Source organism: Camarhynchus parvulus, chromosome 7 (genome assembly GCF_901933205.1).
Source record: "Camarhynchus parvulus chromosome 7, STF_HiC, whole genome shotgun sequence".
Classification (NCBI taxonomy): domain Eukaryota; kingdom Metazoa; phylum Chordata; class Aves; order Passeriformes; family Thraupidae; genus Camarhynchus; species Camarhynchus parvulus.
The window spans coordinates 19,729,662-19,757,448 of record NC_044577.1 but is presented as its reverse complement, the minus strand read 5'-3'; the positions used below and the strand labels follow the sequence as shown (position 1 = coordinate 19,757,448).

Genomic DNA, 27,787 nt, shown 5'->3' with positions numbered 1-27,787 from the left:
GTCTCTAGAAAGTTTGTTTCATCTCTTAATAGATCATGAGTGTTCATACTCTCTTCATGTATTGTTTTCTCCAGCCTCCCATTCTCAAAGAAGCTCAGACCTCTTCATCCAATATTTTCTTACTAAAGACTGTCATCCTTAGACCAGACTGTGGTGGGAATATAATGTTTCTGGCTTTCTATTTCTGCCAATCCTTCCACTCACTTCCTAATGTATTTCCTTTCTCAATAGTAATGCATTCTTCCCTTCCCCCCCACCCCACCTCCTTGGTCTGCCACTGTTTTATGTTGTTAGCTGTCTAACTAATCTCTGTGAGGCTTCATTGCTAAATTTAGTTCATGATTCATTCTGTTCCTTATACAAATTTCCACACATGTCAACTGACTTCAACTTCATGTTGAAGATCCATCTGATCCCCTAGGTGCATATTCTTGCCTATCTCTTCATTCAAACTGAAGCCTTATTCAACTGCAGCACAATTCATCCATCTTGTAAGAAATTAAGCATTTCTCATACAAATTCTTGTACTAACATTTTCATCTCCAAGTTCATTTACAGTTGTTTGACTATGACAATCTAGAAATCACCTCCCCTCTGGTTTTCCAACCCTAGTTCCTTTTCACTCTGGATTCTAACCACTAAAAAGAAGAGATTCCACTCACCAGCTTTTAATACCATTTTCCTAGAGAAAATTCAGGCTTATATATAATCTTTGACTTTTTCCTTGGCATTTCATTTTCTTTCAATGTAAATGACCATTTTATTCCTCTTGAAATCTTATTCTTCCTAACATTCATAACTTTGTCTCCTCTCAATTCTCCTGGTTTAGTTGTGCTTTAGGAGATCCTTTTACCCCTTTGACAGTTTTCCAAAGGATTTCCACAAGGCCTTTTGCTAGATCCCTTTTCTCTCTCTTTTCTTTCTTTTTTTTTTTAAACCCTATACTGGACCCACAACTGTGAATCATTTTTAACTTGGACCTCTTTACTTCTGTATTCATCAAGAATGTTGTTGCAAAGAGCACTAACCTATCCCACTGCTTTTTTTTAATCTGCTAGTAAACATATTTACCTAAAGATTTTTTTTTAATATCATAAAACATACTGTACCTAAAGTTCCTCCCAACCCACCTTGTCTACTTACAGTAAACAAGTCTCAGCTTTGACTGACCCAAAGCAGCATTCATAACCTCCTGTTAAATTTTCAAACTAGTTTCTTTGAGCTCTTTCTGGTATGCTGCCCTTCATGCTTGGAAGAAGCTCCCATGAGTTTTCACAGAACACTTCATTGCTTTCCTCAAATCCCTCTTTAAAACTCTCTTTTACCATGCTGCCTACAGAAAGCTTGACAGGGAAGTGACTTCAGGTGAGCTAAGATGACTGTTTATCATACTCATCAATTTTGCCTCTGTGTATTCCCTTTCTTTTTGTATCCATCTGTTGTGTTACATTTAAATGATACGTTCTTTGCAGAGTGCCTTTTTGTTCTGCGTTTTGCAGTCCCTAATACAATGGGGCTCAGGTACACAAAGATAAGTTGCAGAAGAGAAACAAAGACACTGCTTCATTATGTATCATCTCTGCTGTTCATAGAGGTCTTGGGTGAAATCAGGTGCTAATACTTACCAATGAAGTCAAGGCAATTACTGATATGAATTAAAATTAAGAACGTGTATAATTAATTGTAAGGTTAGAGCATTAATTTGACTCTAATACTGGAGATTCTCCAATAGCAGAATATTTACTCCAATGAGTATACTGATGAAGATTAGCAAACCTATTTATATAAAATTACAGGCAAATTGTTGCATATTCAGGATAGCTAAGGCTTTTAAAAAGAAGAAACCTATTATGGTCTACTTTAATATCTGAAAAGATACGTATGTTTTTTAAACTAGGCAGTATTTGGGAGCTACTTCTGTGTGCAGACTGGGTCACAGAAAATTTGCCTAAAATTTTATTTACTCAGCCTGTCATACTAATGCCAGCCTGGGGTAAAGAGTGTCTAGATATACTTACTCAGTTTATGAACAGTTGGTAATAACACAGGCAGAAGAGCAGAGGAAACAATTCTGTCAAGCAGTTTCTTTTACTCTGATTAAACTGATTGATTTCATATATCCAAAGCAGTAGAATAACTAGTCTTTGTCTGTCACTTATGTGCTCTTTGTTTACTACCCAAAAGGGAGCGTATTAGGGGGGGACTGTACCAGTTCATTTCTTTGTAGATGACCTTACCCTTTAAGACATTGTGGATTTTTCCTCTGTATGAAAATGTTGTATTTTAAATTATTTTCATCTGATAATAATTGTTTTTATTTACCTGCAGTCTTTGCTGAGCATTCGTGGCTCCCTGTTTTCCCCAAGGCGCAACAGCAGAACAAGTCTTTTCAGCTTCAGAGGTCGAGCAAAGGATGTAGGATCAGAGAATGACTTTGCTGATGATGAGCACAGCACTTTTGAAGACAACGAGAGCAGAAGAGATTCTCTCTTTGTTCCTCATAGACACGGAGAACGGCGCAACAGCAACATCAGCCAGGCCAGTAGATCATCCAGAACAGTCCCTGCACTTCCAGCAAATGGGAAGATGCACAGCACTGTGGACTGCAATGGAGTGGTGTCGTTAGTTGGGGGGCCACCAGCTTTGACATCGCCTACGGGACAGCTTCTGCCAGAGGTGATGATTGATAAAGCAGCCACTGCTAGCAATGTAAGGAAGTCTGCAATAGCTCAGGCATGACGTTCTGTCCCTGTATGATCAGTCACTGTTTCCACAAATTTAGTCACATGGCAACGATGACCTTTCTGGCTAAGTGTGAATGTTCCTCTCATGTATTTCAGCTATAAGCTAAAGGAGAAATTGAAGCTGTCCAGCTCTCATTAATTAAATATGTGAAAATGCATGCAAATTGATTGGGAATTAACAGAATAGCATAGTAAGCCATTGAATAAATTTAGTTTGTGTAGTCTTACACCAATTGATTCATTATGCTTAGACTTAACTGGATGGTTCTGTACTTGTCTATCAGAAAGGATATCAAAATGGAAAAAAAATTACATTTACTTAATGGATTATTTTAAATTAGTATTTAGCTTCCTGCTGTCCATACATGAAACTTTTGATGTTACCCTGGTAGTACAACTTACAAGGGTTATGGCAGTGTTCCTGTAATATAGCTAATTTTTCTATGTTTTTTTTAATGTCAGCATTACTAAATATTTTTTCATTTGTCTGGAAAATGTGCTCGGAAATTCATAGTTTATTCTAAATTAAGAGTTATCTTAAGAAAATGCACTTATGCTTAGTTCCTTTACTGCTAGCTATGTGGGCTGTGCATTTTCATGTTTAGAAAAAGACTTCACTGCCTAAATAGAAGGATATTTACAGCAGAGCTCATTGACAAGCACTATGAAACATTTTTTAGTCAGAAATCTGCTTTAATATCTCAGCCCTGTTTCAGCAAAATACTTAAAAACATATTCTTCAGGCACACAAGCAATGTGCTGCAGTGTTTGACTATTTGTTCTATGCAGAGTCAGGCATACCTTAGTCTGTTGTGAAGCCTCAGTAGACCTGGAGCATGATGTGGGACAGCAGGGCTCTAAACCAATAGAGCTCTACAGTAACTCACAGTGTTATTAAATGTACCATCAATTAGCTACTTCATCAGTGCTTTATTTTCAGGGCACTACTACGGAAACTGACTTAAGAAAGAGACATTCTAGTTCTTACCATGTTCCTATGGACTACCTAACAGACCCTAGTGCAAGGCAAAGAGCAATGAGTATAGCCAGCATGCTTACAAACACAATGGAAGGTACGTAACACAGATATTTTTTGTATGACAGTGCCTTAAAAGTGCTATAAAATGTGTGATGCATTAAGTGGTAGTGATGTTTTAAGGCAGCTATTTCAGCCTAGAGGTTACAGACAAGAATGTCTGTATGGAGTTAGGGGAGGGATTTTTTGGTGTTTTTAATTTTTTTTTTTTTATTTTTTAATTTGGGACTGATATATTTGGAAAAAGATAAAAGCTTGCAGCATACTGATAGGTTTGAGGTAGAAGTAGCAAGTTTCCAATTTAAAAATGGCTATGTTTCTTGCAATAGAACAATCCCCTTCTAACAATTCAATAGACTTGCTGTTTTACAAAGGAGGGATCATGTTCTTTCTGTAAGGCTAAATACAATTACTCCGAATCATGGAATTAAGCAATTATTTGTAAGAAAGGTTGAAACATTATGTTGAGGCTTAAATGATGATGCCCAAAATAGAAAATAGGAAGGTAATAAAGAGCAGTTGTGCACATGAGGACCATAATGCTGCCTAAATACTTGTCTGACTTCAGGCTTGCTCTAAATACTTATCTTTCATGAGGATATTTTAAAATATTTTATTGGAAAGGACCTTAAAGATCATCTAGAGTTCCAACCCCCCTGCCACGGACAGGAACACCTTTCACCAGAGCAGATTGCTCCAAGCCCCATCCAACCTGGCCTTGAACACCTCCATTTACATCTTCCCTGGGCAGCCTCTGACAGGGCCTCACTACTCCCACCGTAAAGAATTTTTGCCTACTACCTAATCTAAACCTACCCTCTTTCTGTTTAAAACTGTACACCCTCATCTTCTCACTGCACTCCCAGATAAAGGCTCCCTCTCCATCTTTCCTGCAGGCCCCTTATAAGTGCGGGAAGACTGCAATAAGGTCTCCTTGGAGCCTTCTCTTCTCTAGATAAGTAACCCCAGGTCTCTCAGCCTGTCTTCATAGGCTGTGTGTTCTGGCCCCTAAATATCTTTGTGGCCTCCTCTGAAGCTGCTCTTATGCTGGGAACTCTAGAGCTGAACACAGCACACCAGCTGTGGAAGGAGCACTCCAGCTGTGGAAGAGGAACTCCAGCTGGAGGAGGAGAACCCCTTAGCCCTCTGGCCATGCTGCTTTTGATGCTGCCCAGGAGGATATTGGCTCTCTGGGCTGTGACTGACATGGTTGGCTCACATGCAATTTTTCAGCCACCAGTAACCCCAAGTCTCTGTCTGCTGGGCTGCTTTTAATCCCCTCATCACCCAGCCTTAAGTCAGGATTCTAAGAAAAATTTCTCTTTTGCATTCTATCTAGCATTAGCTTGTGAATGGTTCTTTTATCTATTGAATCTTTAGTATAGTTGTTTTGGAGGCAGATTTTGGTGTGTGTGGGTTTTTTTTAATAGATTATTTAAAATTGTAATTTCTTTTAACTGAAACCAGTCTCAGTTTCAAAATACCAACACAGTTTACCAACAGTACCTTGGAAAACAGCATTTAGGTTTCAAAGAAATATCGAGGCGATTCTGGAATAGAGAAATATGTTTAAATTGTTATTTTCATTTTTCTCTTTAGAACTGGAAGAATCCAGACAGAAATGTCCACCATGCTGGTATAAATTTGCTAACACTTGCTTGATTTGGGACTGCTGTACTCCCTGGCTGAAAGTCAAACATATTGTAAATTTGATTGTGATGGACCCATTTGTTGATCTGGCCATTACGATCTGCATCGTCCTGAACACCCTATTCATGGCCATGGAGCACTACCCAATGACAGAACAGTTTAGTGGTGTGCTTTCAGTAGGAAACCTTGTAAGTCTTTCATGATGTGCCGTGTTTGTAAAGTACATTTTTCTCTAATTCTTTTGTGACTTATGCACATTCAGGTAAAAGAAAAAGTTGACTATTTAGATGTTTGGGATTGTTGAACTTAAATTTAAGTCGTTGACATTTGTAGATTTCACCACTCTTACTTTACAGAGTCTAGATTTGCTGAGTCAATATATGCGCTTTGATTTTTAAAATCTTCATCTTCTGTCATTGAAGCTCACTAAAGGGGGGTTTTTTTAGTTGGTTTTTTTTTTTTTATGAATAGTTACAAATCATAAGAACTTTCAGTTCCATTCCCACACACATTTTGCTCCTCATAGCACCTCCTAAGGACCTGGGTGTTCAAGGAATTTTAGAGGGGAAAGACCTAGTAAGCATGACAGATGTAAGGAAATGATGAAATGGAATGACTGGGTCTTCACAGGTCATCCTGAAGAAGAACAGTTCTGCTCAACTCTCTGTATAATTTTTTAAAAATGAAATTAGTTTATGATAGAAACAATTATCTTTATTCCTAGAAGTCAAAAGGTGGTTGAAGGCCAAAGATGAGCTCTAAGGAGATAAAAATGAGCCTTAAAATCAGATTGTATTCTGTGTATTGGCATTCATACATATTAGCAGGCTAGATAAAAATCACATTTTCCCATTCTTTTTATTTGTTACCCAAACTATGATGCATATGTAAGTTTCAAATATGAATTTTATTCCTAACCCCAGTGTATGGAAATCTAGAGAAGACATTCAGATTTATCATTAATTTCTTGCTGAAAATATAACTTAGCACATGTTGATACCATTAGTTTTACTTTTAAAATATTTTCTTCCTAAACTGGAGTAAGAAACTGTATTTTCCTTGCAGGTGTTTACTGGAATTTTCACAGCAGAAATGTTTCTCAAGATAATTGCCATGGATCCTTATTATTATTTCCAAGAGGGCTGGAATATTTTTGATGGTTTTATTGTGAGTCTTAGTTTAATGGAACTTGGCCTTGCAAATGTAGAAGGATTATCTGTCCTTCGATCGTTCCGCTTGGTAAATATTCTGTTTAAAATATGTTTCTAGATCACATTTTTATATTTGTACAGATATATTTTGTGCATTTTTCATTTGCAAATTAAATATTTGGCTGAGAGAGAAGATCTTTTCAGAACTTACAAAATGCTAAATTGCATACTCACTACATGGCATGTATATATTATGTCAAGTTTGTTTTGCATATTACCATAGTCATGTCTATTTCTCCTTCCAGATATTGTCAACATCAATTCTCTTCTTGCCAAAAGTATGCTTAAAGAATTAACTTTTCTAAGAGAAGTATTTCTTAGAGTCTTCTCCCTAGATGAGGGAGTAAAAAAATTCAAGAGCCACAGGGCCTACACTACATGTGACTGAAGATTAGTGAATTGCTTGGTAAAGAATGAGTTAATTAATAAAATTTTATTGACAATTTTAGCTTGCAGACTTCCATTACCAATTGCCTTTATTGGTTAGTTTTACAGGAGAGTAGTGTTAAGATTTTTCATTGTCCAGGGACTTTTCCTTCCTACCAGCCTTCTCTGTACCATCCTCTGCAAGGGTCTATCTGCTGTCTGCTCGGAAGTCACTACAGTGTCCCTGTCTGTTACTAGATATCTCTTTCATGAACAGGAACTTGAAAAATCTTGGTTTTCCTGCAGACTAGGCTAGCATGCAATTCAGTGTTCAAACGGTCTTCTGAAAAGACCTATACGGTGAGAGACATGAAGCTAGAGTTCCTGGTCATCATGATCAACTTCTGCCTTAAATAAAAAAAAATATTTAACTTGAAATGAAAGTTAAATATATCCCCTTTAAAAAAATAAGGGGTTTTAAATAAGTTTTTTCTGGTTATCTGCGTAGTATTACATTGTACTTTGCCTGAAGTCTAAAATCTGTCTGGATTGACTTCTCTCTCAGTAGTAGATTCTGGTCTTAACTTGACATTTATGTCAAGTTGTTTTTATGTCATATTTTCTTTATGAAACATAAAATCATCACATGAAATAATATTTAGTTTTTTATTCATTTTAGCATTTTTCTCTTTCATTTCATTGTATCTTTCCAATAATTTCATTTTTGTCTGTTTCAAGTTGTACTTATTAATATAATACTTCCCCTTGTTTTTCTCAATATTGTATGACAAGCTTTGTAAAACACATTACATTTATTTTAAAAGACAGAAAATATATTGCTAAAGATACTTGCAAGTCACTTTTATGTCTGTCATTAACACCTCTAGCTTGTTTCTCTTTTTAGGAAAACCATTTCCTCCATCTTACTGCCTGTTAAGATGAAAGAATCCGGAAGTGACTATACACTTATGGTCCTGTTAAACTGATCACATTCAATATGTGCTCATTTATTTTTAGTAATATTTTCTCAGAGTTTACAGGAGAAAGACTGTTTCGTCCAACTTCTTTAACAAGTAAAACTTCTTTATAAATACCTAAAGTCACCAAAAGAGTCAAAGTCTGAATAGGAGTCTTTGTGATAATTTCAATGTAATTGAAATGAGCACAGAGATATTATATTTGATTTCTAGTCACTTGAATCAGGACTTAACACTGCTGATGTGTAGTATTGTACAAAGAACTGGAATCAGAAATTTTGTAACTTCTAAAGATTACAAGAGTCATGATGTAGACACATGGTAACTGAAATATGCAACATATAGCGTTAATTTCATTACATTTAGATAATAAAGAACCGTATACCATTCTTCTGTTTTGCAGCTTCGAGTTTTCAAATTGGCAAAATCTTGGCCAACTCTAAATATGCTGATTAAGATTATTGGCAACTCAGTGGGGGCTCTGGGGAATCTGACCCTGGTGCTGGCCATCATTGTGTTCATTTTCGCTGTGGTTGGGATGCAGCTCTTTGGGAAGAGCTACAAGGAATGTGTCTGCAAGATCTCCAGTGACTGTGAACTTCCTCGCTGGCACATGCACGACTTTTTCCACTCTTTCCTGATTGTATTCCGAGTGCTGTGTGGAGAATGGATAGAAACCATGTGGGACTGCATGGAGGTTGCAGGCCAAACCATGTGCCTTACAGTCTTCATGATGGTCATGGTGATTGGAAACCTAGTGGTATGTAATCAGTGGGGATTTTTTAAAACTCTTAGGACATACCTCTTGGTTTTCATAATTTAGAAATCTAAAATGAAAACTAGAGAAGAACTTCAGGAATCATGTAGTTCACTTGCCCTTTCTGTACACCAGGTTCAAATATACCTTGATTATCTATGAAAAGTGTTTGTCTATTTTTCTTTTAAATCTCTAGAAGTTTATAACCTCTTTAGTAAGAGCAGGGCTGAATTATGCTTACAGTTAAGAGTGCCTTTTAAAAAAACATCTAATTTAAATCACCTTTTACAGCCAACTAAACTAAATTATCTCAATATTGATAGAAAACTGCTGGTTTTTATGACAACATTTATAATACTTAAAAGCTTACTGTTTCCACTTTGAGTCATTTCTCTGGGAAACAAAACAATTCTGACTCTTCAATTTTTTTCTCATAAATAATGATTTGTAAATGGCTTATCCCTTTTGCTTCTAGCTTCTGAATTCCTCCCAAGCAACATTTTGAATAAAGACACAAGTACTGAGTAATGTGGAATAACGATACTTTCATTTCTTACACTGAGCATTCCTTGTAGTACATCCCCAAAAGACACATGAGATTTCCGTACCAGCATTGCTTTCCTGATGCAGCCTCTCTACCTGTTTCTGCAGTGCTTCCACCTTGCCAGTTTTCACTTAATATACTTTTAGTTTTTCTTAACAATCCTTTGCATAACCATATTTCAGAATTAAACAAAATATTGATTTTGAATCATTTCACCAACTTGCCATGATTATGTTTAGTTGTAGTTCTTTCTCTTTGAGTGCTGGCATCCTTTATCTTTTTGGTATGATCCACAAATTTTATAAATATGCTTATTCACAGTCATCACTACCAAGTCTCACCAGAGTAATGTGAGTACTGTGGCATAACAGGAAGAACTGACAAATGTAATTTAACTGATTTTAAATTAAATTCTTTTAAATCAGTTTTGCACATGGTCTGCCATAATTGCATGCAATCCAAATTTCTCTTGTATGTTTGTAAAATGTCATGCAAGAAAGTCTTAAATAGCTTCTTGAAATTGAGATGAAATAGTTTCTTGAAATTGAGTCCACATCTGTGGACTCTATCTCTTGGCTAGTGTTCCTGTCCAGGACCAAGATAGACTCATGTATACTTGCCTAATAAAAAGTGTTACTATATTCTGAATTAGAGATACTAGAGCTATGCTCTGTTGAACTGTAGAGGACTGGCTTTTGCCTACATTCCCCTGTCCTATGAACACTACAGTGGACATAGCTTGCATAAACCACTGCATTATGTTGTATTCTGCCTCTTTATGTCTTTCTCCATGTTGAGGAGCAGATCTGCGCTACTGCAGATTGTGGAGGAGACAGTCAAGGAACAGCTCAAATTTTCACATGTATTAGTGCAGTTAAACCAGCTAAAAGTGCTTCTGCCAAGATAATAAAATATTGGGAACTGGGATTATAAACTGAAAAGAATAGCAGAAAGGCACATAGAAATAAAGTGTTACGTATGAAATAAAAATTATCTCATATGGAAAAACTTTTTATGACATATCTTTTATGACTAAAAAATAAGAGTAATTTTTTTCTTATTTTATTTTAGGTACTCAACCTATTTCTGGCCTTGCTGCTGAGCTCATTTAGTTCAGACAACCTTGCTGCTACAGACGATGATAATGAAATGAACAATCTCCAGATTGCTGTGGCAAGGATTCAGAAAGGCATAGATTATGTGAAGAGAAAAGTGCGTGAATTCATCCAAAAAGCCTTTGTTAGAAAACAGAAAGCTTTAGACGAAATCAAACCTCTTGAAGACCTAAACAATAAAAAAGACAGCTGTATTTCCAACCATACAATAGTAGACATAGGTAAAAACCTTGCCTATCTCAAAGATGGGAATGGAACTACCAGTGGCATAGGCAGCAGTGTGGAAAAATATGTTGTTGATGAAAGTGATTACATGTCATTTATAAACAACCCAAGTCTCACCGTGACAGTGCCTATTGCTGTTGGAGAATCAGATTTTGAAAATTTAAACACAGAGGAGTTCAGCAGTGAATCAGACCTGGAAGAAAGCAAAGAGGTAAACCTATTTCTAACTTTAAAATACTCTGATGTTTTTCTATTTTTTTTCTGAGGTTACTAGTGTTGAATTCAAATCTTTCTTTACCTCTTTTACAACAGCATATACAAACTTGTAATGTTGTTTAAGGTAAATTCATGTAAGGTTGTGAGTTTTGAATGATGGTGATACAATATTGCATTTACAGTAACAATCAAGATACATAAGAAAAGTTTTTAGAAAATTAATATTTTTTTTCTATTTTATTTAGTTAAATCCTTAACAAGCAAAGGAACCAGTTAAATAGTCCTGGATATCAGAAGTCATACAAAGTGTGTATGGCTGGTGGAAATTTCTCCATGCTTATTTCATTAGAGCAGTTTATTTTTTAATCTGCTTTTTTACCAGTTCATTCTGATGTTTTTAACCTTTTTTATATAGTGAAAATGCATCCATATACATCATAGATATGTGCATTTGAATACTGGACTAGCATCACTAAACAATGGCAAATAAATCACTAATAATCCATCTGATGGTTACAGAACCACTGAAGTGAAGTAATGGCCTTATGGTAAAAAAGCTACCAAGCTTAATATCCTAGTATAAGATCCTTTCATTTGACTACTCATTGTTATTTTCAAAGCTTTAAGATATTTGAATCTGTTACCTACTGTGACTAATAAAATGTACCTCTTTCTGGCACAAGGTGGTGCCAAGAGGATAAATCCAATCTAGCACTGAGAGTTAGAGTGGATGCCAAGGCGTTATTATTGTGTGCGTATTATTAACCCACTGCTTTGTCCTGCACAACTGAAAGTGGTGGAGGCACATCAGCTCAAGTGGAGTAAGTCTGTGCAATGCTTAGCACTGATGCTAGTTCATTCAGCATTAGCATGGGTATTTTTGAACAGTATTGCATGCTGTGGGGTAGACATAAACTAACATAAAGGCTTTCATTAGTGATTTTCTCTTACTTGAATCTGAGAGTATAAATATGAGTAAGATTCTAGTAATTTTCTGCCTGAGATCCTTTTCTGTACCAACTGCATTACACATTTAGTCATATTTTCTTATCACAAATGTCTTTATTATTCTTATAAAATATTTTTTTCAGATTGATTGTATTAATATTTATCTTACTCTTCAAAACCATACTTGGGTGTAGAACAAATCAGTTGAAGTTTAACCTTCAGTTGTTCTATTCCTCATTGCACAAGAGCACTTTGTCAGTAGGAGAGGTGGAGGGTGAGCTTTACACAAACCTCTGTGCTGGTGGTTAGCAGGGCTGAGTACGACAATGGTGCATCTCTTACTTCACTGTGTAACAGGGTGATGTGACTGCTGACTGTATTCATTAGCCAAATCTTTCTTTTCTCCCCACGGAAGGACCCTCACTGGGTTGTTCTACAAGATGACAGAAGTATAGACTTCCTATTGGAAACGTTTTAAAGCAGGTTATCTCACATTTGAGGCATGAACTCCAGTCACTAAGTTTCCACCATAAAATAAAGCCTTTCTATACCACCTACCATATTTAAAAGAAAACAGTGTCTTCATTGTATTCTTGGAGGCCCTTAATGTTGTTGTGCTTCAGGAACTGCAAACAGGTGATAAGACAAAGAAATGTATATTAAGTCAGGGATGAGCTAGTGCCAAGGAGTTCCAACTGGCCAAGTCTGAAACTGCTGAGTATATTTGGGGCCAAAATTTCTTACTAGTGCAGATGCTGAAGGTGAAAAAATTAAGGGAATGTTTATCAGTTTCAGGGATTTTCAAGAGAGACACAGCAGTAAGCAAAGATTGTGAGCATATTTCTTAGGAAAGTGCATAAAGTTCAAGTAGATTTGAATCACAGAAGTGTGACACAAAAGCATTAAAATCTTAATCCTAGATCCTACTCTTCACTTGATACTCTTAACCACCATGGTTTTTTGAAATAGTGTTGGCTTATTAGTCAGATGACCAACACTCTTGTAATGAAAATGTTCCATAGGAAAATAAGGCATTTTTTAAATTAAAAAATTGACTACAAATGGCTTTTTTATGAGGTTTCCTCTTTTTTTGCTGTGCTATAATGTGCCTTGCATTTCTGGCCTCTCATGTTTTCCTGTTTATATGACACTGCTGTTGCCAAGTTGGTCTGCCAGTCACTTCATTCCTTACGCCACAAATGAAAAAATCTAAGTCAGAAACTGCCATCAAACTGTGTTCAATTAGCAGATTTGCAGATGAAAGGCAGCTGAGACATCCAGGTGCTGTGAGGACACTGTACAGGATAGCCAGATGCTGATGATGTTGTGTTTGTGTGCTTCTGCTTGCTTCTGTGTCTACAACCAAGTCCATGTATTCACTGTATAGGGCAATAAGCTGAATTCCAACAAAATAATTATTATTTCTTAGCAAGTTTTAATTAAGCATGTTAATGTTTGGTGAATTCTTTATTATAGCACATGTATCTTTCCAGTAGTTTGATAGAAATGTTAACTAGATTATGCCTTTGTAGAAATAATACATAAAATGTTGTACATGCTTAGTAGGTGTGAATTACCAAGGAATTTTCTAGAAAGTTACTGAAACCTAAAATAAATTTAATTATAAAAACATTGTGTGCCTAAGGATGTCAGTGGGTGAATACAATATAATAAGGAAATTAGAGAAAAAATACTAAATAAAACTTTATCATGGAAGTAGGCCATTAATAATTGTGGGAACACTGTGCTGAGTCCATTGTCCTATAAATAAAGGTCTGTGGATCTGAGCTGCAGTACTGCTATTTAGTGTAGAAACTAAAAATATATTGTTTTCCATTTTAGGTTTTAAAGTACTATGAGGATGGTTTATATTGAAAATTTTGTAGTACATGTATGAGTGTATAATAATTAGTTAAAATAATCCTAATAGTGGGTAATAATAATTAATTTATGTTAAATGTAACTTATAGGCCAATAAAAACTCCAAGATATAGCAATGACAAAATATTTTTCAGTGCTTTGAAGAAAATGGGCTCTCCTAATGCTGTTGCAGACACATTAATAATGTATATTTTACTCTAAGCAATATTCAGTGCAAAAAACCAGAGGTGCTGTGTCCTGAACTTCATTTCCTACCGTTCTTACTTCTCACAGGAGTAGAACCAAGCTGGATCAGTCAAGCGGGCAGCTCTGGTGCCTTTTAGCGAGGCAGAGCATCGTGTCACCAGTTTTACACAGGTTACCTAAGCAAGTTATACATCTCTCTATATACTATTTAATCACCTTTTAGCCAATATTGACTGGCCTGCATGCTCTTCAGCTATGATCCTGTCCCATTCATTGCAATAAGTACCAACATGCACAGCTGCTCCCTGCTGAGCCACAGGACTCGCATCACGGCATGGGCAGGCAAGAGCGGCAGCCCCAGGATTTCTGTGGTTCTGATCCTCTCCATAATACTTTAATAGTATTTTGCAGTGCATGCTATGTACCTCTCCTAATCTTGATGATACAGAATTCAGGATTCTGTTTTTGAAGGGTTTTCTTTTGCTTTGAGGGAAGGCAGGATATGTAACACATATGCCACATTTCTCATCAGAAGCTTATATTTATATATAAGTCCATCTGTAAATTGTATTGATAATGAAAAGCTGCTAGCTGTTTTAGAAAACTTTCATATTATTGTCTTTTAACTTATAATGGAGGTAACCTGCAAACGCGTCATAGTCATGTTTTTATTTTTCACTTTTTTTTTAGAAGTGCTTTTCTTTAGTACTTGTATAAGCATTTCATTATTTTGGAGATTAATGTGCAGTACTTGGAGCACCATTAAGCATGAAATTAATTTAATTTCTGCAGCCAAAGCATGTGACCGTAATTTGGTTGAAAGAATTCATACAAAACTGTTATTTGGCTGGTTAAACATTCAGACATCAGTTCTGCTCTTACTTACACTCACACTTAGGTGTAGAGGTGCAAAGAGAACACTGATTGCAAGATGTGGCCCAATTCAATCTTATTATAGCTCTTTAATTTATGGTCAAAAATTATTACCTCCCCAAATAGATAAAATTGTCTACCTTGAGAAACTTATTCTCATCTCATCAGTAATAGACAAAGTTTAGCATTCAAGTGAATAAACCACTGAGTTTGGATCAAAATGTGCAGAAGTTCCTCAGCTTCAATGTGATTTACATTTCACCTCTTAAACAATGCCATAATATTTAGAACACCACAGTTGCTGCTTTCAGTTTTGTAAATCAGTGGAATTAAAACATACCGACTCCAGAGCTTTTCCTCTTATATTTTGTAAAGAATAATTGTTCTGATAAAATGTATTTTGATTTTAAAATAGTAATTATTTAAAATCCCTTGATACTCTGAAGAATTTAGGCTTTGTATTGTGAATTGGTAACATTGTATTAGCATATTGTGATTCACTGTGGATGATATTAAGTTGTTAATGTTAGAGTTAACGAAAGTTTGCTTAATTAATATTTGCAAACAGTTGTTCCCTTACTCTATTTCAGAAATATCCTTTCACTATTGCTTGTATGAATTAAAGAGCCTTTTAAAGTAGGTACTGGTGGGAGAGCTTTTTCCCACTGGAGCATATTTCCATTGGTACTTAAAATGTTTTAGCTTTCATACAACTTTTTTTGCAAATATTTTCATTTAATAAATTCTCATTAATAAATAGATCAAAGGAATTATGAATATCAATAAAGTCCAGAGTGGACTATAATTCAGAGATAGTGGGTTTTTGCAGTTTTTGGAACCAATAATCACCACAAAATTGTTTTGCTTTGATTTACAGTGTTCTGGATTTTAATACTTCAAGAGTTATTCTGCCTTACTGCACAAGCATTAGAAAGAGTGAAATCCAGGTTCCACCTAATTACACCAGTGGAATCACAAAGATATCTACCACTTTGAAGATTTTATAGGTGATATAGCCATACTGAAAAAGACTGGATAGTTTGGATGTAATATTGCCATTTATATCATAGAACATTTCATTTTCATACTGACATCCAGACAGCACTGAGAAAATAAAACCAATTTAATTTCCATTATTTAGCATTTTCACAGGTATTTGTGAAGAGAAGAAATTGAAAGCAAAATCAAAATCGTGGTTTCTCTTGGCGCCATCTTCCTGCTTATGTCTGTCCTACTCTTTGCTCCTTCAATCCCTTAAATTATGATTTCAACATCTATTAGTGGCATCCTGGCCAATCATGAAATTTCAGCCTTTGTTAAATGTTAAAAATGTTAAGCTAAGAGCTGTCCATCTACTCTCAGATAATCATCTTTGGAACAAACAAAGAAATGTTACAAGTGGCCTGGCTGTAAGTGAAGCAGAATTGTATGAATCTATGCGATGTTGTCAAGGTTCAGAAAGTAATTATGTCAAAAACTTCCTGACCTAATCTTGGCTGCTGCTTTTTGCAATGCTTCTCTGATAGGCAAGCTGCTTTCCTATCTTGAAAGCTAAATTAAAATCTGTATCTCATACTGTTCTGTATTGCTGACTAAAGCATGTCTGGCAAGGCTGTTGGTACATGTGATGTAAAAGATATTTAAATCTCTAGGATAATCAGTATACTGCTGCTTTAGAAACATCTAACTACTTTTGTCCCCTTACTGTTTTCTTCGAAAAGGAGGTAGAGTATGTACATTGTAAGGTTTTGGAAAACAGATTTCTCTGAAAATAATTTTCTTACCATACTATTCAGAAAATTTCTATCCTCATAACTCTCAAAAAGTGTCTAATGCTTGATCCTGATAAATCTCTTATAATCTACATGACTGAATCCTTTTGAAATCTAGGCACATGGTATAACAAAAAGCTTAAAATGGACTTACTATTAGATCAAAGCTAATGCTTGGGTTTTGTTATTATCTTGTTTCTATAGGTTCATTTTTTAAAAAAGCTAATGTTAAGTAAATAGCCTAAATTCAGTTTTTGTAATGCGGATAAGCAGAGAGCAATTTATAAAGGTAACTTTCAGATATGTTTAGGTAAAGAACTGTGATATATGCTACATACCTAACATCTCAGGGTCTGCAGTTGGGGTAGTCTAGCTAGCCAGCTGGATTCCATATGTGTGAACACTGGTAAGTCACAGTAAGTGCTAGAAAAAGTCTTCCTATGTATTAAGGCATGGACAAACATGATAGCAATAACATGATCCATTGCCAGGTCATGTTGTGTTGAATACATAGAAATCAGTACAAAGTCCCTGAGTCAGTTGCTTTATGCCAGAGCGTAAGTTTGCTGTGGAAATATGTAAATGTTAATGAAAAGTTTTGCTAGCATACTGAATTTAATTGAGTCGATAAAATCTTGAGATGTTGTATCATAAAATCTTTCTAGCTGTTTCTAATGCATACGAAATTTTATAAATTTTGTACATAATGCCAAAAAATAAATTCAATGTTAAAAATAATGAAGAAAAATGAAAAAAGAAATGATACTGTTGAAAATTTCTAGTTTTTGTTCTTTCCCAAATGATGCTGAACTTTTACAGACTGAATTTATTGAATAATTTTTGTAATATTTTTCTATATATGCCATCTGGTTGGGGCCAAATTCAGGTACAATAGAGCAGCATGCTAAGGAAATACTCTGTTACATCAGCAGAAGAGTAACTGAGTTCTCAGTGGGATGAGGCATTTAATAGTTGCATTTCAATATCAGCTTCTGTTAATTAAATTTAGGATTTTTCTGTTCAGTTTAACTCCTGTGATTATTGTTTCAGCTCTGTAAATGAAGCATAGCAGTTTTTTATTGAGAAGAGACTTGAAAGATACATCTCACCATACACAATGCCCCACATAAAGTTGTCTTTTTGATGTTCTGGATAATTTACTATTCTATTGATAATTTTTTACCTTTCTATCTGATATTTGTGATCTCTCCTTATAGTAGCTATATCTAATCTTCCATGTTGGGTTAACTGTTAGTCTTAAGCAATTTCAGTAATAGGAATTCATTACCCTTTTTTGCTCATTAAACTAACTGCCTAATATCTGAGTCACTGAACTCTTCATTTTCCTGTAAAAGAATGGACAGTAGGTCTTTCAAACTTATGGTTCAGCCAGTTCATAATTTTTGTTTGCTCTGCTACTACTACAGCATTCTGCTAGAAATGCTCTCCAGATTGGAATGATGCAAGCAACATTTTAAGAAAACACTATGTAATAAAAACAGTTGCTTCTCAGTTTTAAAATGAGTTACTGTATTGTATTGATAAATGGTAATTTTTAACATAATATGTAATTTTTTAATGTACCTTGCATTTATGGTATTTCTGGCTTTTCCTCAAACTGATGATTGTCTTCCACTGATGTTTAAACGCTGTGGTCCTTACTTGATGACTACAGTATTTATCCCATACTTTCTAGTTTCTCCATTTTAGAGGCAGTATTCCACAATGACCAAACTGCCATGCATTATCTATAATTCAAACATATTGCAATCTGAAATTTTTCAAAAATTATCTGCAGAAAAGTGTGCATCCATCTCTTTGTACATTGGACCTGACCTTAACAGATGTTTATACTCATGCAGAAAGATGAGATATGAATTTCTAAGCTGGGAAATTCAAAAAAGTATAGATGAAATGGGTGTGCAGATATCACTGAAACTAGGTGCATAATACACCCTCCAATATATGTTTCCATTTGCTCAGCCTTCCTCTGAAATGTGCTCTCTAGTGAACCATGAGACACAAAAATCAAAGTTAAGCTTATGTAAGAATCACAACACAATATATTGTCAGTGTGATTCAATGGAATCAGAATGGGGGAGAAAGACATAAATCTTCTTTTTGTTTAAAGAACATACCGAATATTTGTTGTTATGTAAAATTCCATTAAATGTCTCAAGTTAATTTTTGTATCCACAGACTAATACTGCTTACGTTTCTTTTACAAAAAACTCTATAGGATTTGAAGCTACTCAGAAATATTTTAAAGGAATAATGCCTCTAACTTCAGATTTAAGTGTCAGCAAAAATGCATATCTTTAATGTTATCATAGGACATCTCTGTCTAATATTATTTCCCTATAGACTCTATTCTAAATCTGCTTACATCATTCCCTTTATAAGATTAGCTACTTATCAATGCAGCCATTTTACTGATGTTATACTCCATATAGTGATAACATTAGAAGAGTCATAGAATGCTGTAATCAAACTACTTTTACTTATTATAGTACTCATATTTGTCTGTTGCCAGCATCATATGATGGTGTGAAAGAATAATTATTAAGGTTTGGATTATAATATTGGTATGATTTATTGATGCAGTATTATTTTCTTACAATATTGTTTTAAAAGAATTTAACTTTAGTCGTTCAAATTTTTTTTGGCCATTTATAGTAATTGGACATCTATGTGTACTGTACCAAAGTAATAAGTAGTTTCAAAATGCACAATAAATTCAGAAAATGCATTGGCAAGTGAGTATGCAAAATATCAGCTACTGCTCCTAAAGTAATGTGCTGCTCTTTTGGAAATAAAGATAATTAAATTATCCTATAAAACTCATAATATGTGTTTTCATGTCAATAATAATGAAAACATTACATTAAAACTTTAGATTTAGCTTTTTACAGGCTTGCTAGAATAATATTTACTTGAGGCATGAAAATACATCTGTGCAGCTTGCTGTTGGTTTGGTCATGATTTTGGAAATTTATTTGTATTAACACATGTTATCTAAAGTGTAACCTAAAATGCAGCCACATGATTGGAATAATTAAACAGTACAAAATGTGGAAAGCACCCATTCTTAGCTTACTGAAATTTCACTTCAAAATTCTTATGTGTGGCTCAGAATAATACTCTACTAATTTCAGCAGTTCCTTGTATGAAAATATCAAAATATTTTCAATAGGGAAAATGCACATTATGTAGTTTCTAATCTTGTGACCTCACCTGTAGCAGAGCAATTTGGCATTATAGATTGTAGATAAGAAGTTATTTTAGTATCACAGCACTGAATAAATTCAAAATATTTTTATATACATTTCCAACATAAATTTCTATTCAAAATAATAAAACTGGAAAAAGTAATTATGTGGGATTTCGTTCACAGAAATTGAATGCATCCAGTTCATCAGAAGGCAGCACAGTTGATATTGGACTACCTCCAGAAGGTGAACAGCAAGAAGCAGAACCAGAAGAAGTTCTAGAGCCAGAAGCTTGTTTTACAGAAGGTAGGCAAAGCAAAATAAAGGCAAGATAAATAGACCTAGTGGTGTAGATTTGTGCAGGATTCTCTTTTTATTCAAAATCACAAGAAGTTTAGTGATTATAGTTGTAATATCTGATAGTATTAGTAACTTTTTCAGAGTTACTGCCATAGATTTACTGTTCTTGGTGTTCTCTCTCTTTGGAAGGTATTGCAAAAGATACAAAGATTTAAATTCAAATACTAAACAAAAATGCTCAAAGAGGAATTATAAGGATCTAATGCACCAGTACTATGATAAGAAATAAGTCAAATGATTACCATTCATTGTGATAGTTAATAAATATTTACTTTATTCTGACATCTTAAAATTTATTGTCACATTTAGGGTGTGTACGGAGATTCAAATGCTGTCAAGTCAGTGTAGAAGAAGGAAAGGGGAAAATCTGGTGGAATCTTAGGAAAACCTGCTATAAGATTGTTGAACACAACTGGTTTGAGACCTTCATAGTCTTCATGATTCTTCTCAGCAGCGGTGCTCTGGTAAATTAAGTGTGGAACTATTGTGACTATTGTGATTTTAAACAGCAAGCATTTAAAAATACAGTTAGTCGCATAGCTACAGGTAACAAATTAGAATTTGATGTCAAATTAATATATGTTCTAATATAAATATATATCTGCAAGATATAATTAAATGTCTTCACAATTTGCAGTGTCCTATAGGAATGGCCAGGAAAAAATTTGAATTGAAAAAATATTCACGATGATAACGCACGTATCTTTCCCTCAAGTATAACTTTGGTTTTCACTTAATACTTTTCATAAGGCTGGGTCCAAACAATGTTCATTTTTCAGCTGAGCTGAACAGCAATACACAAAACGTACTGTAGGACCACTCTTCAAACTTCATTTTAATTTGTTTCCAGGCATTTGAAGATATCTACATAGAGCAACGTAAAACTATCAAGACCATGCTGGAATATGCTGACAAAGTTTTCACCTATATCTTCATTCTGGAAATGCTTTTAAAATGGGTTGCTTATGGTTTTCAAACCTATTTCACGAATGCATGGTGCTGGCTGGACTTCCTGATTGTTGATGTATGTATTCTTTTTCATGTCCTGTACGATAGGCTTAAAAAAAAGAATATTATGTTTTCAGGATAAGATTTCTGTTCTAGTCAACAAAAACTCTATTTTAACTGGTGTGGTGGTATGGTTTATAATTCTGTTCAGAATGGAAAAAAAATTTGGATATACTTATTTCTCTAGACATGTTTTTTTAAAATTCTCTAGTTTTATGAAGTTGTAATTCTTTCTTGAAATTATGCTTTTTACTATATTTTTGATGGTATAGAAAAGATGCTGTTCATCCTCTTCAGTTATTTTGTGTATGGAAGCAATTTCTCAAACTTTTTCTAATATTCTAATTAATTACTCTATGTGTCCTGTCAATTACTCTGTGCAAAATGAAAGGAAAATATTGCTAGGAATTGTCAGTTCCATTGTACTATTCAGTACCCTTGCACTTTTCACTGTATCATGGGTGTGACCTCAAAGAGACAGTTCAGAGAACCACAGATGAGCTCCCCTAGAATGGGTTCCCACATGATTTTCCAAAGGCTGCACTACCAAAGAGCAGATACATACTGTGTGAAGAAGACCTAGTGAGAAGTGCATTGTAATTTCAGGTCTACATGCTCAACAATGTATGTAAAGAACTGGCTAGCATAAATGGAAGACTACAGATCTTTGACCGTATAGCAGATGTTCATTTCCCTTCCATCCCCAAAAGCCTGATTTACCTCTCGGTTCCACAGATGTAATTCCCAAGTTAAGGGTATGTTTTAGACCACCTATTAGTGCATTACGAAAAGCACCAGAATTCCATAGAAATTGCTGAATATCTCCCTAAAACTACAGTGGAGCTCTTTACTACACGGAGCCTGGAAAACGCTATACCTTGTAAATCCAGGCCGGCATTGCAAATCCTGTGATAAGACATGACTATATGCTCATATAGTATTTTATGATCGAGTCTATACCTCTGTAAAATATGTATTGGCTCAATCATCTGATGTATAAATTGCCATGACCAGTAGAACTTGTATTTATCAACAAATATTTAATTCTTATTTGATAATATATGGTTTATTTATTTCTGTGACTAGCTTTATTAGCTTTTTAGTTTTGCATGTCAACCTTACCTTGGTGCATTTTTTAAAATAAAAAAAATAATATCTGAGGCATTCATTTTAATCCATAGACAGGAGATTGACATAAAAAAGCAAAAGTAACAGTTTGAAGATGAAGCAATTGAGAGGGCAGGAAGGATGGAAGGGAAGGGCATTAAATAGATGTAAATAGAAGGTGATGTTTTATTTTTGATTTATTAGGGCCACTCCTTCCCCATGGCTATTAGAAATACATTTCCAAGAATTATTGATGAAAGATAATTGTATTATTTATTTTACAGCTATTCTAGTTTATTTACTCATCTGCCTGCAGACCAGACCAGCGTTATGCAAGCCAGACTTGATGAAGTGGTTAAAGGAGTCACAGGGAATGTAATGAAGTGTGGATATGCCTAACAGTGAAGCTTCTACCATTGTCTAAAAAACAGTTGGTTCTCAGTCTTGATTAGTCCTGTTAAATCTGAACAGCACTGGTAGCTATGGCTGTTGAATAAGATTTTCTGGACACTAGAAAGTTACATTTGACCAAAAGCAAGGTCTGGATGTGGTTTTTGAGAGCGTTCACATTCTCGTCAAGTCCTGAAGATATCATGGGAAGTCCTGACCTAAATTGTCCATTCCAATTCACCCAGCTTTTGGGTGTTTTGTTTTTGCATGTGACTTCATTTTTGTTTAAATCCCACCAAATGTTGACTGGTTTATGTGACTATAGAAGGCATTTTTATACCATGCTATCAACATGATTTCATCAACAGGTATCTAGAATATCCTTTTATTCTACTTTGTCTGACATAAAAATTTTTCTGCATTATAGAGGGTTTCCTGGAGAAAGAGGTCCAGCCTTGAATCTTCTTGAGAAGTTCAGGGCACACATCATTCCCACCATATGTATCAGAAGGATGTAAAGATGAATGAGCAATATTGCCTTTCTGTTTTTGTGTAGGTCTCTTTGGTTAGCTTAACAGCTAATGCCTTGGGCTACTCAGAACTTGGTGCGATTAAATCCCTTAGGACACTAAGAGCTTTGAGACCTCTAAGAGCCTTGTCGCGATTTGAAGGGATGAGGGTAAGACAACGTGAAAAGAATCTGAAATAATGCATGCATCCACGGAAACAATGCATGCAGAATAATTAACGACCAATCCATGCAGAAATGCTACACTACCATCCTATATACTTCACATTTATCACTAACATATAAGCAAAAGGCTTCATCTGCTTATATGAATTCATGTCTTATTGCACATATTGTTACACTTAATGAGGCTCCTTGGCCTTTCCCTGTTTTCATACTTTCATGGAGGGCCCAAGGATTTATCAACTGCATGGATCTATGCAATATTACTGTATTTATCCTATACAAACACATCCTGCTTTAGTCAGAACAGTTTAAAAAAGCTTCAATACTTCCTCTTAAAAGTGTGTGCACATACATCCATGTATGCATGCACATGTGTATTTTGTACCAGTTTAGACTATCATACATAGTCTATATCTTTTAACATAGTATTCTGTATATAGAAATTGGAAATGTCTTTTGGAACTAAAAGTTTTGTAATTAATTTGTATTTAATAAGTAAATTAGCACTATTAAAATACTTTCTTTCATATTAGAATCATTGCATTCTATTTAAGAAAACTTTTCTAGCATATCAGAGGTGGAGCTGGTTTTATGATTTCTGGTTGCTTATTGCTTTCCATATTGATTGTAAAATGTTGAGTATAATCTGTAGAGCACTAAGCAGCCTGAAAACATATTAGACTTTTGCTGGTATATTTGAGAAGTTACTGTCCCCAGCTGTTTGTTATCACTCTATCAGTTACCACAGGTGAGACTCTCAGCTGCCCAGCAGGGCACATTCAGTTTGTCTCAGTGCAAAGTCAAAGTGGTCAGTTTAAATCACTTCTTTAGTGCACTGAAATGGACAAAGACCTGATGTACTCAGCCATGACGCAAAAGCTCTAGAAATGTTTCTCTCAAGGGTAGTAGTGAACAACCAGACATGGCAGATATTTCTAGCTCCAGCCACAGGAAGTTGTCTGGCTTACACCTTCAGGGTCCGTCTGTCTCTCTTGGACATACTGCCATAGTGGGCATCAGCAGATGCACCTGAACTGGAACCCTCCCACCACAATTAAAAGGGATCCTTGTGTGAGCTCCCTCCTGTGATCACTATTCTTTGCCACCCCAGGTGATAAGCTGATTAGCTTATTTGTAAGTCAACTACAAACTGGTGAGCTTCTGAAGAAAATGTCATGTTCTCCGTGTGTGGAAAGTAAGAGAAGAGACTTCAGCAAAAAAGGAAATGGGCTTTGATGAAGTGTTATAAATTCAAATAGGAAATAGCATTTCCTTGCTCCAAAAAAATTCTGGACCTTTACTAAAGCAAATTTGAAAATTTGGGATGTTTATATCAGAGGTGAGGTCTGTGTAAAGCATCAGTATTATCTCACTAAAATAATATTAACTGTTGGGGTTTCTTTTATGACAACGATTAGCAAAACAAAAAACCCCAAATAAAAATATTTCAAATTTTATATAAAATTGCTTAAGTGACAATTTATTGTTGAAGGAAAAACCCAATAACCTTGTCATGAAGGTTTAGGGGTAATTGTCAATCCCATGACTTCCATGTTGGTGTAAACTTTATCTACACATTTGATCCTGATCTGCAAACTGTATCTCTTTGTACATACCTATATGAGGAGAAGATTTATGCATTTAGCAAAAAATGCAATAAAAAGTAGTAGATGAAGTTAGATCACTTAAGACTAGAAATGTGACCTATAACTTCATTAGTTAGGCAGTTAACCTTGAAATATTCCAATGGATGTACTGAATTTTGCCTTATTTAAAGTAATTAATTCCAAGTTTAGTCTTTAAAGATACAGTAGCTGAAGTTGATGGAGAGATTGATATAAGACTATTTTAAGGTCTGATATGTGGAAATTCAATATGCCTGTTCATAACATAATCATTCCATTGGTATTTATCATGTATGAACTGAAAATATGACAATACAGTACAATGCATATATTTGCATAGACACTTAAATTGCTTCCATTGAGCACTTCCCATATACAAGCAGGAAATTCGTTCAGTGCATGTACAGTTTTTAACACACTGTACAATTCTCTAGGATTTCAGCTTGTGCCCATACGAACTAGTAATTAAAAGAAAAAAATTGCCCCTATGAGAAATATTATTTTTTTTCCCTGCATCTTCTCACCAATGGTATTGCTAGGAAAGTTATACTTTAATTTGCGCTTGGTACTTCATTAAAATAGCCTGTGGGAATATAATTAATCTGTCCATGCTCTGTCCCAAGCAGTATCACTCACTGCTATATGGTGCTAGGCACTAATACCTTTTTCTTTCAACTAGAAAACAAGGGGTTTGATGTCTTTCTTATGCTTCCCCTGCTTTCATTTGCTGTCAGGCCTAGCCCCCTTTTCTCACAGACTTACTACTGGTAGAAGCTGGAAGGTGTTGGGATCAGTGCTTCCAGTGATGCTCAACCGTATGTTTTGAGCGTCTTTAAATGATTCGTATCACAAGCTGGTTCTCTGTAGCTTCAGGACTCAGACTAATACTAGAGAAAGTAGGTTAGCTGTAGAAATCCAGCAATTAAAGAAAGAACATGACCGGACCTGCAGCTGCAGCACAAAGAGGAACAGAATTCTTGGGTGTACTGAGACTGAAAGCTCAAGTGCAAATATTTTCACTTCATTAACTATCCCTTTATATCTCAAAAATTGATCCTGATGGATGATATCATTACATTTAAGAAATCTACTTATATTTTTGGCTAAAATAATTGAGATAACTTTCAATTAAAAAAAAACTAATATATTTTGAAAATATTCCTAAATTGGGAAAAAATGACCTTGCATTCATTATTCCAGTCAAATTGTTGTCAAAATAAGTGAGTACATGGTTTTCCAATTTCAACTAATTCAGCATAGTTATTAGACTGTTCATTTTGCTTAGGTCAAATAATATCTTATGGCCTCCTACAGTCATGTGGTTCACAGTGCTGAGTACAAGCTTGTCAACATAAGAGAGCACTGTTGAAATAGTCAGAAGAGATTTATCCATCAGTTAGGGAATCCTCTCAAACCAGATGCTGACTTATACAACTCTATATTACTTTTGCTTATTAATTTAAAACAGGTATTGCTAAGGAAATTTTTAGTATGATTAAGAAACTATTCCGATTTGTTTTAAATTTCCCCACTAGATATAATCACTTATTAAAACATTTGATTTACAATATGTGGAAAAAAGGTACAAACAAACAAAAAAGCATGGAAAATTAGGATTCCATGCACCATTCTGTGCTTTTATAATGGAGTAGTTCACATTGAAAGCAGCTTCATTTGATCCAGTTCCTAAATTTAAATATAACAATTTCACTGAAGTCCTATCGGCTCTCAAATGTCCAAAGTATGTATCACCCAAATGAGGTAGTGTTTTGACAGGAATGGGGCCCTGAAAGTACAACAGGGATCTCTTCTTTCCTTCAGCCCAATTCTCCTTTATAGTAGACATGATGGTGGTTCATCACCTATCTACTATTTTCTGTTCTGTAAGAGGGCAAGGAATGAAAGCCCATCCACCTGGATCACTAATTTTATAATTAGTGATTAATTTATAATCACTAATTCTATAGAACTTCACTACATATTTGTATTTCAAATAGAAACAATAAATTTATTATGCTAGAGGATCTGCCCTAGTACTTGCATCATATAAGCTAAATGAAGTATAACAAAGCCCATCAAAGTAATAGCTAGTGTTTTGCATTAAAAAAAGCGCAAACTTTAAGATCTGCTTCAGCTCTTTTGGCAAAGTTGGTGGCAGTGCTCTATACTTAAAAAATTTTATACTCTTAGAGTTATTTACAAGGAGATTTAAAATAGGAATTCATTAATTTAGCATCATCAATTCCATCATTAAATTAATAATTCTCATTCATAATGGACCTACTTTCTCCCAGATTTTATTTTCCTTAGTGTTTTATATTCATTCTGGCATGTTTTTAATCATTGCTCATCATCACACATGAACTCATTTTCACATTTTTCTTTCCTGAAGCCTTATTTGTCCCAAAATTCATTTGGGAAATAAATCGAGTCTCTTTTTCAAGTTTTATCTGCCAGTTACCTGAACACTAACAGCCCTGGTGTGTTCTGGTACTCAGTAGCTTTCCTGGTTTGAACATTTCTACTTTTCAATTCTAAATACAAACATCCAAAGGAACATGCATACATCATTTGGTTTTATGACTCAAAGTTAATTTCAATTAGAAATTTGCTTAGTAATAGATTTGAACTTGCTTGGATTTATCCAGTAAACATGTAGTATTGAAAATTTGGTTTGTTTGATTCAGTGATTATAATTATTATGGTTTTGCAGATATACATTAAATAAATATTCTAAAAAGCACTGATAAATACTTTTTTCCTCTCTTTTTTTTTTTTTTTAGTTTGTTTTACTGGTTCTTATTTTACCCATTCTTTAAAGCTACCATTTGCTACTATTTGTATTTTTCCTTCTAATTAAGTTTGGCAATTTATCTTTTCTCTATGCTGCTTT

At 34.8% G+C, this 27,787-nt stretch overlaps 1 protein-coding gene across 5 annotated transcripts in view; it reads left to right on the top strand.

The window, feature by feature from the left end:
- Positions 1-27,787, top strand: part of SCN2A (sodium voltage-gated channel alpha subunit 2) — a 73,407-nt gene that overhangs the window by 38,122 nt on the left and 7,498 nt on the right. For 3 of the 5 annotated variants that reach the window (XM_030952055.1, XM_030952057.1, XM_030952056.1), the window contains exons 12-21: positions 2,329-2,709; positions 3,685-3,817; positions 5,380-5,618; positions 6,496-6,669; positions 8,388-8,744; positions 10,357-10,836; positions 19,896-20,016; positions 20,380-20,534; positions 20,921-21,094; positions 23,132-23,254. In XM_030952055.1, the coding sequence (XP_030807915.1) occupies positions 2,329-2,709; positions 3,685-3,817; positions 5,380-5,618; positions 6,496-6,669; positions 8,388-8,744; positions 10,357-10,836; positions 19,896-20,016; positions 20,380-20,534; positions 20,921-21,094; positions 23,132-23,254 (2,337 nt within the window). The remainder of the gene's footprint in view (positions 1-2,328; positions 2,710-3,684; positions 3,818-5,379; positions 5,619-6,495; positions 6,670-8,387; positions 8,745-10,356; positions 10,837-19,895; positions 20,017-20,379; positions 20,535-20,920; positions 21,095-23,131; positions 23,255-27,787) is intronic. The other 2 variants (XM_030952058.1, XM_030952060.1) reach the window with 1 other exon arrangement.